The sequence below is a fragment of the Adiantum capillus-veneris genome, chromosome 21 (assembly GCF_014529385.1).
Source record: "Adiantum capillus-veneris isolate H3 chromosome 21, ASM1452938v2, whole genome shotgun sequence".
NCBI lineage: Eukaryota > Viridiplantae > Streptophyta > Polypodiopsida > Polypodiales > Pteridaceae > Adiantum > Adiantum capillus-veneris.
Window position 1 is genome coordinate 143429700 of NC_140951.1, and position 14046 is coordinate 143443745.

At 49.7% G+C, this 14046-nt stretch overlaps 1 protein-coding gene across 2 annotated transcripts in view; it reads right to left on the reverse strand.

The window, feature by feature from the left end:
- Nucleotides 1-14046, reverse strand: part of LOC147431866 (uncharacterized) — a 427705-nt gene that overhangs the window by 316389 nt on the left and 97270 nt on the right. The window contains exons 1-3 of one of the 2 annotated variants that reach the window (XM_086494336.1): nucleotides 4774-4802; nucleotides 4389-4524; nucleotides 4264-4314 (exon numbers count right to left, since the gene is read on the reverse strand). In XM_086494336.1, coding sequence (XP_086350462.1) covers nucleotides 4264-4314; nucleotides 4389-4524; nucleotides 4774-4787 — 201 coding nt within the window. In that variant the 5' untranslated portion in view covers nucleotides 4788-4802. Of the gene's footprint in view, nucleotides 1-4263; nucleotides 4315-4388; nucleotides 4525-4773; nucleotides 4803-14046 lie in introns of those variants that run through there. The other variant, XM_086494337.1, reaches the window with a different exon arrangement.

The following is a 14046-nucleotide window of genomic DNA, read 5'->3' on the forward strand; positions in this document are numbered from 1 at the left end:
TACAGGTTGTCGATGTCTACTCGGAGCATTCTAGCTTCTGAGCTATGTGTGTGATTAAGTGTTAATTCCCGTTACAGGTTACCTTTGCAAAGTACTCTGTGTGTCTAAAGTAAAGAATTTCGGGTGAAAGCCAACGCCTACCGCCCCACGGGCCAGTTTCACTCTGGAGACCTTCTGTTGTGCATCGGGCATACTGATCAACTGGAGAAAGACTATGGCTTTCTCGGTTGGTAGTGCTTCTATACCCGATTGGATGCCAGGAGAGGGTTTTAGGTGGATTCCCCCAGGGACGGCAGTTCGGTACTTGGGATGTCAGGTTGGTTTGGACTTGTCTCCCGAGCAGCAGATTGCTCCCCTTCTCCTGTCTATCAGGAGAAAGTTCTTACACTGGAGCTCAGCACGACTTTCTTTGGCTGGCATAGTAGTGGCCAACCAGGTGTTGTTGGCGACTATGTGGTACATCACTTCTTGTTGGATCTTCTCGAGTTCTTGTATCAGCCAGGTAGAGAGGCTGATCAGGAACTTCCTTTGGTCAGGATGTGACACTCAGATAGCCCGAGCCAAGGTGGCTTGGCAGGTCATCACTCTTCCTTGTTCACAGAGAGGACTTGGGATCATTGACCCAGCTCAGCAGAGCACAGCCCTTCTTGGGAAGTTCATCGTCAGAGGACTTCTTCCAGGTGAGGAGCCCTGGAAGGAGTTCTTGCTACAGCGGCTTCGTGCTAGGGTGCCTCAGGCAGGAGGCCCCTGGCAACCTTCAACTAGATGGATCTTCACAGAGATGCGCAGAGTTGGTTTGAGCAGGAGACTGGAGGACCACTTCGCAGTGAGTCTGCTTTGCTCTTGGGAGCTCTAGCGGCGAGGCCTCGAGCAAAGACAGCCTACTTGCACGAAGGAGCGCCTACGGCAGCCCCTTGTCTGGAACCCCATGGTTAGCACTCAGAGAGGCCACTTGGTTGGTAGTCGGTCTCATGTTTCCTGGGGTTCCATGGCAGCGGGTCCAGCGCGCTCTCTAGGTGACTGGTTAGAGTTCACAGGCTTGTCAGAGGAGGTGCAGTGTTTGCAGCTACAGGGCATGAGAGGGGTGCAGAGCATGTGCCCGGACATCTCAGAGGCATGTCCAGCTGAGTGGCTCACGCCTCTCGAGCCAGTGGCACCCATGTGGATGGGAGCCTTCACACGACTGGAGGTTCTCACCTCCATCAGGGCCTGCTCAAAGACTGTTCCCTCCCTTTTCTTCGAACTTCAAGGTGGGGGACGCCTACAGCGAGTTGCAGTAGAGGCCCCACAGGTGGCAGAGTGCTGTTTTAAGAGGATCCGAGTAGTGGGCACCTGTGGGAGGACTTGTGTCGTAGATCCTGACCTAGCAGCTCTTGAGACTGGACACTGGAGGCTGTGGGCTTGGGAGTGTTGTCCACTAGCACGAGTACAGTGGGATCCTGGTGAGTGGCTCTGGAGGGACCCTTTCTCTTCTGTAGACCACCCAGGAGTCCCTTTCTTTCAATACACTATTCGTCTGGGACGTTATATACTTGCAGCATAGAGAGAGGCCCGCCCCGCTGCAGCACCTCATTGGCAAGAGGAGGGTCTCACAGCTCAGTTCTTGGCAGCCTTTTGGAGAGGTTGTGGGACTCCAGACAGCCGAGGCGCGTCACCTTGTTTCAGTGGTTGGTCGCACACAGAGCTACAGCAGTTGGGATCTGGCTAGTGCATAGTGGTCTCTCGGCCGCATGTGCAGCTTGTGACCACCTTGTGGAGAGTCAGCGTCATTGTCTCTGGGACTGTCCATCGGCCCAGTAGGTGTGGCTACGAGTTCTTCGGCTGATGCCTGCTCTCTCCACGGCTCGACAGTACACTTGGGGAGCAGCGGCTTGGTCCACCCTCACGGGCCCACCACTTCAATTTGAGTTATCTTCCACCAGCAGGATGATAGTGATGCAGGAGGGGCGACCTACACTCCAGCCTGCTACTACAGAGCTTACTCCACAGGAGTGGGGCAGTGAGAGAGAGGAGTGTTGGGAGCTCATCAATGGCCTAACACTCTGGTTCATCTGGCGGGCCCGTTGCTTCCGCATCTTTGAGGCTCGCCTTGTGCCACCAGCAGAGACTGTTTGCGATTTTTGGCTAGAGCTGATTCATACTCTTAGAGGACAGCTTGAGGGACTACAGGGCAGCTCCAACCGCATGCGGGAGCGCAGAGAGGCTTTCCTGCGACTTTAGCGTCCTGGGCCTTTTTACACCATGGTCTAGGGAGTACTCCGATGGCACTATCGACCACCTGTGGGTTTTCCCTCCCCCCATTTCTTGATTTAGCCCCATTGTACATATGCTGGTTTTTTCATTAGGAGAGTCTCCCATCATGGTTGTTGTAGGCCTCTCTTGAAGAGGTGGTTGTAGCCCTATGGGCAGTTTCAATAACTAATAGAAGGATCTTTTTCTCGGAAAAAAAAAATCTGCTCAGGAACCAAAATTTAATCAAGTTTCTCAACTTGTGGGTGGTCCTCATCTGGCATATCTTCTGGCACATCACCCACGAAGGGTCTCAAAAGACTCACGTGAAATGCATTATGAATCTTCCAAGCGTCAGGCAATTTCAGCATGTAAGCAACATCGTTGATCTTATCAAGCACTTGAAAAGGCCCATAGTAACGCATACTGAGCTTAGGAAACACGCCATCCTTGCCCCTCGTTTTCTTTAACCTTGCCTTTTCAAACCGCAATAGAACCCAATCACAAGGTGAAAACAACAATTCACGACGGTGATGATCAGTAGCTCTTTTTTTTTTGGCCTAAGTCTTCTCCAGGGCAACTTTCATTTTCTTATACATTTCATCCATGTTCTCGACAACCGATCTGCCTCAAAGATCTTGTCCTTTGTATGCAAAATGGGAGGAACTTTCTTACCACCTTCAAAAATCTCAAAAGGTGCCTTGCCAATTTCACGAATGCACCGTATTGTTGTACGCGTACTCAAGCATAGGCAAATATTGTTCCCACTTGCCTCAAAGATCTTGTCCTTTGTATGCAAAATGGGAGGAACTTTCTTACCACCTTCAACAATCTCAAAAGGTGCCTTGCCAATTTGACGAATGCACCGTATTGTTGTACGCGTACTCAAGCATAGGCAAATATTGTTCCCACTTGCCTTTATTATCTGACATATAACATTTCAGCAGATCCAAGACAGTAGAATTAGCCTCTTCTAACTATCCATCAATTTGTGGATGAAATGAAAACGAGAACTTGACCGTAGTGCCCATGTTCTCAAACAATCCTCTCCAAAACTAGGGCTAACCCACCCCTTACGTGTGGGTTCATTGTATTTTTTTTGCAGTTTTTTCTCCAGTTCAATTCCACTTTTCTCCAAAAAAAATTAAAACAAATCCTCTCCAAAACAAACTCGTCATGCGAGGATCACGATCATTGACAATCATTTGTGGCATACCATGGTACTTGAACACATTGTACATGAACAAGAAGGATGGATTTTTCATATGCATGAATTAAAGGAGTGTCGGCTCTCTACAGGTGTGCTCATAGTCAAGTGTTGCTAGCAGGAGGTCAAGGGGAACTCTTCATTCTTACACGCTCAGTATGGCAGGGCTGCCCTCTTGCCCCCTTCTTGTTTCTTTTCTACGTAGAGGCAATGAGCAGATTTTTGGCCTCACAAGAGGTTGGTTTGCATGGCTTACAATTACCCATTCAAGGAGAGGATCTTTTGGGTGCTAAGTTTGCTGATGATTCAGGCATGTTTTTGGAGGGCTGTGAGGCCATTTGCACAGGTGTGACCACGCTTTGGAGGTGTTTTGTTGTGCATTGGGAGCATTGATCAACTGGTGAAAAGACAGTTGCTTTTTGGGTTGGTGATGCTCCCACGCCTGACTGGATGCCTCGGAAGGGCTTTTGTTGGATTCCTTTGAGTTGCGAGGTGTGCTTGGACATCAGGAGGAAGTTGTTCCATTGAAGCGCGGCGAGGCTCTCTCTTGCTGGCACGGCTGTTGTGGCAAACCACGTTCTTTTGGCCACCATGAGGTACATCACATCTTGTGGGATCTTCTCGAGTTCTTGTATCAGCAAGCTAGAGAGGCTGATCAAGATAATCTCTGAAAGAAAACGTGTGTAACTTGAAATCTTTTAATGGTGCATTTGTGTATGCATGCACATGTGTACAGACAGAGACACAAGCACCACATCTTTAAAAAAGATTGATTGTTGCAAATTCATATCACATGATAAGAAGTTTCACAGTTTCCAAAAAACTACCTGCAAGGTCCAAGTGGTAGCCAAAGTAAATCCCAACGCATTCTTGACAGTCTGGACTCATAAATAAAGCAGGTTAATGCAACACTACTTTTACGGCCCAAAGCCAAGAAAAGAACATGCACTACCTTATGATGTAGTATAACCAAAACACTGCCAGTCCAAATCCTGCTCCAAATGAAACCCGAATTAGATGGTGGCTGCTTACTCTGGATGATAATAAGCCCCACGTCAACATTGCGTAAATACAAGCTTCGGCAACATCTGTCAGAGAAAGGCATGCTCAGTAAAAGAAGACTTCAGTAGATAAGAAAGACCCATTGAAGAAGATTGAGAACTAGTCCTGTATTGAAACTAGACACTGTACTAGGAGAACAAATACTCAAGCGTGTTGATACTACTAGAATCCAATTCATGAGAGCAAACTTATGAGCGGAAACTTTACTATAGACTAGTAACAATGTCCACATATAAGAAAGAAAAACAGTCACGCGTATATTGGTGAAGGATGACCTCAATCTGCACATGCAAAATAGTCCATAGCTCCAAAACCTAAGTGAAAGAAAAAATAAACAAGCTGGACAACAAACTCCAAAAGGCCCAGCTAGTTCTAAGGCACCTACAATGGCGAAATTTATTGAGCGCTTGTATTGGCAATAGTATCAAGACAATACAAAAATCACTCCCAAAAAAAAGAGGAACAATTTTAATATAAGAGCCAGAACTATATATTTCATCCACATTTTTCTTTTCCCAAGAGAATAAGCCCCTTAGATATTTAATTGGTTAAACGATGCCCCTAGGGCTACAAACGCATCCCTACACAAAGTTAAGGGCTATCAGAAGACACTCCAAAAGTTTTTTTTATTTTTAATCTAGATGCGCTACATCATACAAGGGGGGTTTGAAAAGCTATACCAATGGCCTGTACTGTCAGCAGAGATAGGCACGCCCGCACATAATGATGAAACCGGCTGATACTACTAAACAGGCAGTGAAACACTGTACAAATATGCAACCACAGAGCTTAAACGAGCAGAACTGAACAAACACCTCAAAAGACCCAATCACCCTTACAAAGAGGAGTGGAGTTCCCCTCCACGGCACCTGAGGTAGGCACCCCTAGTGCTATATCTTTATATATTAGTCTCTGGAATAGATTACGACAGCCCCTCTCATTTCAGAGAGAAATTGGCACCTGCTGTGCAGCACAGTAAACTGATGGGTATAATTTTCGGGAATCCAAGAGATACGTGGGTACCTCCTATGGCGAAACTTGTCTTTTCAAAGACAGGCTGAGCATAGAGAGCACTTACCCAAGTGTTCCAGACTCTTCAAGAGAACAGGTTGGTTATGAATGGAAGAACAAAGGTTTTCCATGAAGGAGATCCACTTCCTTGGTCATATCATCTCCCCAGAAAGCGTGTGTGTATGATGATGGATCCAGCAAAGGTTGCAATTATCAGAAATTGGCTGCCTTTAATACAAATCATCAAAGCTTGAAGAATTCTTTTGCTCAAGTTAAGCTATCAGATAAGCAGATGCGGTGGGCAAAAAGGATCAGAGCAGTTACGAGATACCAAGATTAGAGATGCCTTGGACTCTTATCTATTGGAGATTCAGCAACATCGGGCAGGGTTACTGAGAGAGAAGTTCACAGACCCGGAGACACACCAAGAGACAAATCACAATGTTTTTCCATCAAAGAGATTGAGTAGAGACGAGAGCATCCAGAGAGGAGGGATACAAGGCATGTCACTAGCAGAGGTATACTGAGTGATTGAGCAACAAAGCTGGGGAGATCCAAGAGGCCCAGGATGAGGGGATGCTCCCATCGCAGGAGAAGGTTGCAGCAGAGGATCAGATCTATATTGGCGAGACATGGGAGATGCCTTGTTCAGACTCTCACCACGAAGGACTTAGACACGATCATGCATTGACCGATGCAAGCCATCTCCGGAATCTGATACACGCACATATCCACCATTTTGTATCTGTTCTCTAATACGCACACGCACCTTTTGTATATGTTCCCCTCACGCTCAAGCTCTTGATACTCACCTTTTGTATATGTTCCCCTCATGCTCAAGCTCTTGATACTCACCTTTCACAACCCTATTAGTATTTTTGTTTGGTAAGTTTCTTTCTTTTTATCCAGACCTTGCATCAGATTCACCATGATGTAACTCTTTGGTCTCATAGGTCATTTTGGCCTTTAGAAGACGATAGTATAACATTTCATTTCTTTGTTCCAATTCCAAATATGAGCGAGTAGTATGCTACAAATCCAGATTGTTTTCTCCAAGAAAAAGATCCTTCCATTAGTTAAGAAAAACTGCCAAATGGGCTACAAACTGCTCCTGCTAGAGAGGGCTACATCAACATGTGGGGAGACTCCCAGTGAAAAGAAGATGATGATGGCCAAATTAAGAGATGGGGGAGGAAATAACAACATTGGTGGGCGGTACTGCCATCTAGGCGCTCCATGAACCATGGGAGAAGAAGGGCCATGGGTGCCAAAGTCGCAAGAAGGCCTCTCAGCGTACCTGCATGCAATAGGAGCTACCATGAAGTCTCTTAGATTGGCCCCTGAGGGTATGGACCAGCTCAAAAAAAAATGTCTCGGATAGTCTCCACTGGTGGGATGGGTCGAGCCTCGAAGATGCAGAAGCAGCGGGCGCGCCAAATGAACCATAGTGTAAGACTGCAGATGCTTCCAACTCTCTATCTTTGCTCCACTCCCGAGGAACTAGCTCTGTGGCTGGCTGAAGTGTAGGCCAGCCCTCATCACAATCATCTTGCTAGCAAAATCCATCTCAAAACCAAGTGTTGGGTCCATGAGTGTGGACCAAGCTGCAGCACCCCAAGTGTACTGGCTAGCCCTGGAGAGTGCAGGCATCAGCCGAAGAATCTGACAAACCTGTTGTGCCATGGGGCAGTTCCACAGACAATGACATTGAGTCTCAAGTGGGTGGTCACAGGAGGCACATTCTGCCAGGAGGCCGTTGTGCACCAACCAACTTCCCATTGTGGTAGCTTGATGTGCAACTAGCCACTGGAACATGGTGACAGGCCTCGGCTATCTGCTGTCCCATAAGCACTCCCAGAATTCTGCCAAGAACTCGGACGTGAGACCCTCCTCCTGTTAATGAGACGCTCCAGCAGGACAAGCCTCTCTCTGTGTTGTCAGTATGTGCAAAAAAAGCCAAGTTGTGTACTGGAAGAAAGGGGTACCCTGGTGATTAGCTGGAGTCCGCGAGAACCACTCCCCCGAGTCCCAGTGTACTCGCACCAAAGGACGGCTTTCCCAAGCCCAAAGCCGCCAGTGTCCTAACTCAGGGTCTGTCGCGTCGGGGTCTATGACATCAGACACATGTCCTCCCACTGATGCCCATAACTCTAATCCGCTGAAAGCAACACTCAGCCAGCTCTGGTGCCTTGACAGTGACTCTGTGGAGGCGGCACTCCCTCTGAACCTCGAAGAACATGTAAGATCCTATGTCTGAGAAAGCCTTAGCTGAAATGAGGATCTTCAGTCCTGTGAAAGCCTCCACCTGACAGGGAGCTGCCGGCTCCATGGAATTGTGCCACTTTGCAGGTATAGCCTCTACAATAACCTGACACATGCTCTACACCCCCCTCATGCCTTGCAACTAAGTATTCTTAACCTCCTTTGGGAGTACTGTAAATTGCAACCAGTCCCCAAAGGTGCCGGTTGGACCCTCTACTGTCACAAGACGGGCACCACGTGCCAATAGAAAAGAACAGACCGAACAACTTTAAGCACTTCAAATAACAACTGAACTGAAATAGAGAGAGACGACACGCGACACAGAGTGGCGGAATTCCACCCCAGAGAGTATTGGCCCCAAACCTTGGCGCCCCTTTCGGTATTTCTTTATATTGCCTCAACATAGTACAAGCAGGTACTCCAGACTCTGCACCTTCTCTAGGAAGAATGCCAGAGAATGAGCCCTAACCTCATATTTAAAGGCCCTTGGCCTAAAAAGCAATTACAGTGAAAAACCTTCAAACTCAAAAGCATCTCGTTCAAAAGCAAAGCCAAAAAGCTGCCAGAGTAAATTACGGGAATCCGTATAGCCTGCAGGCCACATCATCATGCCAACGCAATTTTTGGAAATCTGCCACGCTACCCTTAGGGTTAGGGTTAGGGTTTCCAAAATTAGGGTTTGCAGGTTTTAGGGTTAGGGTTTCCAGAATTAGGGTTTCAGCAATCAGGGTTTCTGGCAGAAATTAGGGTTAGGTTTTTCTGCTCTCGAGCAACCACGTCGTCAATTTATGACACTTCTTCTGTTACTTGTTCTTCTTAGGGTTTAGGCCCCTCGCCGGCATCTGTAAGTTGGCTCCATTCTTTAGGCTTTGACACGTCAGCAGTTTGTTACATCTACCATTGGACCCCAAGAGACATGAGGTCTGCTACCAACCATGTGGCCTCGTTGCGTGTTGACCATTGGGTACGCTTTTAAATGCATGTGGCTGGTGCTGCTCAAGGCCACTCCGCAGCTGCTCCCAAGACCTGAGAAGGCTCGCGGCAAAGCGATCCTCCCATCTCTTGCTCAGACCTAATCTACGCATCTCTGTGAATATCAAGCGGGTGTAGGGGCTCCATGGGCCTCAAGTCTATGGGACCATGGCCCAAGTCCGGTTAAGCAGCAGCTTCTTCCAAGGCTTCCAAGGAGGGGCCCTACTCCTGGGTCTATGATCTCCAACCCTCCCTGAGAACAAGGTAAAGTGATGACCTCCCAGGAGACTTTGGCCCGAGTCGATTGTGTGTCTCGCTCTGCCCACAAAGGCTTCGTGATCAGCCTCTCCACGTGGCTAATGCAAGAGCTGGAGAAAATCCAGCAAGACGTAATGTACCACATACTAGCCAACACCTAGTTGACCACCACAACCTTGCCAGCAAGAGAAAGCCATGTTGAGCTCCAATCGAACAATTTCCTCCTGATGAAAAGGAGGAGAGGATCAATCTGTTGCTCTGGTGATTATCCAAACCAACTTGACAACCCAAGTAGCGTACTAATGTCCCTCGCGAGATCCACCTAAAACCCTCTCCAGGCAGCCAATTAGGCGTGGAAGCACTACCAACCCAACAAGCCACGGTCTTCCGTCAGTGCTTCTGACACACATTAGAAAACCTCCAGAGACTGCTCACACCTATGCAAGTTGGCCTCCCAGCCCTCTAGAAACATGCCTGAGTCATCAGCAAAATCAGTGTCCAGCAGCTCCTCGCCCCGAATAAGCAATTGTAGTCCACGCAAACCAACCTCCTCTGAGGTCAAAAACCTGCTCATCGCCTCAGCACAGCAGAGAAACAAGAAGGGAGCAAGAGGGCAGCCCTGTCGAACCAATCGTATGAGCATCAAGCGTTCTCCTCTTCCCCCTACCAACAACATTTAATTGTGCACACATCTATAGAGAATTAACACTCCCCTAATTCATGCATCCAAAAACCCCATTCGGCGCATAGTACCCTCAAGGAAACCCCAGTCAACTGTGTCATATGCCTTCTCAAAATCGAGAAGGAGTACTACAAGATCCTCCCTCAAAGAGTTGCAAGGGCAATTGGATTCCAAAAGGTGAAAATGTTGTCAAGGATGTTGTACTCCTTGATAAAGCCTGTCTGTGTCTCATATATAATGCTCTCAAGTAGTGGCTAATTCTCAAACTCATAAGTGTTCCTAGTGGCTCTGATGCTCGCTGCTCGCCGCTCACCATCGCCCAGCCCCCCCCTCCCCCCTCTCTGCGCAACCTCTCCTCGCCCTCGTCCGCTGCCTGCTGTGTGCTGCTAGCTACCCACTGCCTGCTGCCCCCCGTGCCCACCTCATCCTCCCCTTCCCCCACCCTTTCCCCCCTGTGCGTGCCCTTCCCCTGCTCCAATTCGCCCCGCCTTATCCTCCCTCCCTCCGAGTCACGCCCTCTGCTCGCAAGCAAGCTCTTATTTTCAGCTTCCTGGTGAGTGCCTCGTCGGCAAAGCCCTCCTCGATTCAGCAGCAGACACAAAATGGCGGCTTCTGTTCCACCTCATAGCGACTCCACAAAAGCCCCCTCGCCCGACACTGCAGAGCCGACCCTTCGACTTCCTCTTTCGCTAGAAGAGCAAGCGAGCTTGATGGCCGATGTGGAGCGCTTGCAAGCCACTTTGGTTATCTGTAAGATCATTGGCACTCGGCCCAGTCGGGGCGAGGTTCGAGATTTACTACAGGCCCGTCATCTCTTTGATGTGGGCAAGATCACCGATGTCCAAATCCTCGGGAGAGGGTACTAGCAGGTAGAGTTCCAGTCTGCAGATATGACGGCCAAGGTGATTTCGATGGGCCCGCTCGGCATCCAAGCAGCTCGAGCTTACTTCCGACGGTGGCATCATGGTTTTAACCCTACTACAGACAGATGTGCTTGAGGAGGAGGCAGACTTGCCCATTTCGGTCTGTTTTCCAGGCCTAAGGCGAGAGTACCTCCCTCTTCTCCCCAAGATTGGTTCCATGTTCAGGAGAATTCTGGAGTCTTCGCGCTCTGCAGCTTCAATTGTGGCCAAGGCCGTAGGTTTACCTACTGTGCAGGTTCTTGTTTGAGACATTCACTCCCTCCCCAAGGTGGTACTGCTGCCTCGGGTGAGTGGGGGATGGATCAGACAGAGTGTGGAGTATTCGGGTCTCCCGAATCAATGTTTCTTTTGCAGGCAGATGGGCCATTTGGCAAAGGCCTGTCCTCGCAGGTGACCTCGACCCACAACGCATGCGCAGTCTCCCAAGGCTGAGCATGCCAAGCAGCTAGATACACAGGACGCACAGGCTGGTACCTCGACAGAGACTAGTGATCAAACAGCTGACATTGGCAGCAGGTGCCTGGCCGTCGTCGACAGGGACGGGCTCGCCCCACTGCTCCCCTTGGTGGCCGACCTTCTGTAGCTCAACAGCACTGGGTTCCGACTGGGAACCGTTTTGACCCCCTTCAGCAGGACCCGCCTAAGGAGGCCCCGTCCACGTCAGTTCCTCCACCACCGCCTCCTCCTTCCTCAGACATTGCCGCTCCGCCTTCGCCTCCCGCCCCTCCTCTCTCCCCGATGGGGCCCACAGCCTCATCTCCCGACCCCTCCTCCACTCCTCCTGAGACTCATGGTATTGGGCATGCTTCTGCCACAAAGCGTTCACTTGGCAGTGCTTTCGCTACGAGCCACGTGGCTCGAGAGGAACAGCCCCACATGAGGCCACCTTTTTTGGTGCAGACTTCTCCCTTTGCAGCAGCCCCTCGAGGTTTGACTAGCTACGACATTCGCAGACGCTTGGACTTCTTCGACTACAGCTTTACTCGGTTTCTGGGTGACTCTTCTCCTGACCTGGAGGAGGCTAGCTTTCGAGTCCACGTCCTCTTTCTTGTAGCTAGAGGCATTGAGGCTCTAGACATAGCGGTGGGTTTCTCCTTTCCGCTGTGTGGTAGGGATCTCACAGAGTGGACCCAACATATAGTCCTTGATTGGCTCCAGATTCAGTCTATTGAGTTCTCACACCACACACGGGACTTAGGGGTGACAGATCTAGTGCAGACACTTTTCCCTCTAGCCAAGTTCAGCGTGACGCCTCCGGATGCAGCGGGTAGCAGGCACATTGTGGTGCACTTGTTTGCTAACACTCAGTGCCCTCCTTGTTATGTATTTGTGCATGAGGATTCTTGGACAGAGGATGTAGCCCTTCGGGCTGCATGCTCGGCTTGGGCCTCGGCGGGACAGTTACTTCTTTCGTGCTTGTCTAGAGGTCGTTCGGATGCGGATTACTCCCCATCCGAACTAGCCTCAAAGATAGCGAGGTTGGCTGCTGCAGTAGCATCTGTTTTCTCTCACTGACTCCATAAGGATCATCTCATGGAATGTGCAGGGATTAGGAAGGCCCTAGTTTCACCGTCAGAGGGGTCGACTGTGTCAGGAGCTTCAGAGATGCCTTGTGGGTGGTGAGATTGACATTCTTAAGCTACAGGAGCATCATCTTTGTGAGAGCCGCATTCGGCAGTGTGGTCAGATTTTGCGTGGTCACTATGAGACGTTTTGGTCAGTTGTATTTGGACCTGGAGGCATCCAGGATGGGGTATGTATAACTATTGCGGACTCTTTGCAGCAGGCCATTGTGGGCAAAGGGATTGTGCCAAGCAGGGCTCAGTGGATTACTATGCAGGTTCAAGAAGCCCACAGGTTCAGGGTTGCCTCATGGGCTTCCTGAACATCTACGCGTCCAATGTGGCGAGCGTAGAGTCTCTGCCGCAGGCAGATCAATGGTGCATTGGGGGTGACTTCAACAAGTTGGAGGATCCCTTTGACACGATTGGTGGTAGCCATACTACTGTGCATGGAGTTGAGTTGGCAGCTTGGGAGACTCGAGAGGTCATGTATGACTCTGCGGGTTTCAGATGTGTGGCAACATTCTAGCTTTGTGAGGCCAACTGACAGTCTGCCCTTCTCTCGTTCGGACCGTAGAGTGGGAGGAGTGAATCTATCTCGGACAAATCGCTTCTACACTAGTGACCACTTCTGTGACTTGGGTGGGTTAGTTTGTATCCTGCCTGGGACTTCTTTTTCAGACCATACACCAATGATCCTCATAGTGACAGATAGACAGAGGAGGAGGGGCACGATGCTTCGCATACCAGAGAGGGTCTTGCTGGACTCTGCGCGCTCAGAGAGCGAGTGGTGACTCTTTGGACAGAGGGCTTAGACTTGCAGGACTCTCCTCCTAACAGAGTGGCCTCTGGACTTGCTCAACTTAGTCGACTATTTCTCCAGGAGTCTACGGCCCGCTTGGCAGCAGCGAAAGAGTAGCAGCAGCGTCTCCGACGAGGTGTTGCTTTCCCTACAAAGGATGCAAGAGTAGCATCCAGACAATCTTTCGTTAGAGGAGCTACAGCAGGCTCGCCAGGAGTTTGCCAGCACAAAGGAAAGGCGTCAGGAGTTTGCTTTTCATCGTCAGGCATCTTAGTGGACCCAGGTGGGTGACAGAGTGACAGGGGCTTTCTTTGAGATAGTGAGGCCCCCGAGAGGCGCATGCCAGGGTCAACCAATTATGGAGGCTTGACGGGTCAATTGCTTCAGAGCCAGAGGACATGCGTGTTGTTGCCACAGACTTTTACCGTGACCTGCTGTCAGCAAAGCCTCAGTAAGAGCGTCAGGATGCCTATAGAGAGCGGGTGTGGGCACAGATGCCTTGTCTTGTGCTTGAGGAGACGCGCTAGAGTCTGACAGCCTTTACAGTGCTCCACGCGGCCCTTCCCCGCGGTAGTTGTCCAAGTGAGGATGGTCTCACTCCCAGCTTTTTCTTAAAGTACTGGGACGTGCTTGGCTCAGATTTCTGCAGTGCTTTTCAGTACATCCTACACACAAGAGAGATGCCTGACAGCATGAGTGAGGGCCTAATCTACCTCATTCCCAAGGAGGGTGGCTCCTTGGATGAGATTCGACAGTGGCGGCCCATTACCATCCTCAACTCAGCTTACAAAATTCTTGCCAAGGCTCTAAGTTTGAGGATTTAGCCACTTAAAGGGCATCATACATGGGACACATACAGGTTTTGTCAAGGAGCGTAGTATCCTTGACAACATCTTTACTTTCTAGGAGGCGTCTGCCCTCGTGCGCCTCCGTGGTGAGGATCTGGTGATACTTCTTCTCGATTTTGAGAAGGCCTACAATAGAGTTGACTCGGACTTTTTGGAGGACACTCTATGCACGATGGGCTTCTCAAATGCCTAGATCAGAGGTGTGTCAGGTCTCTACATACGGGCACA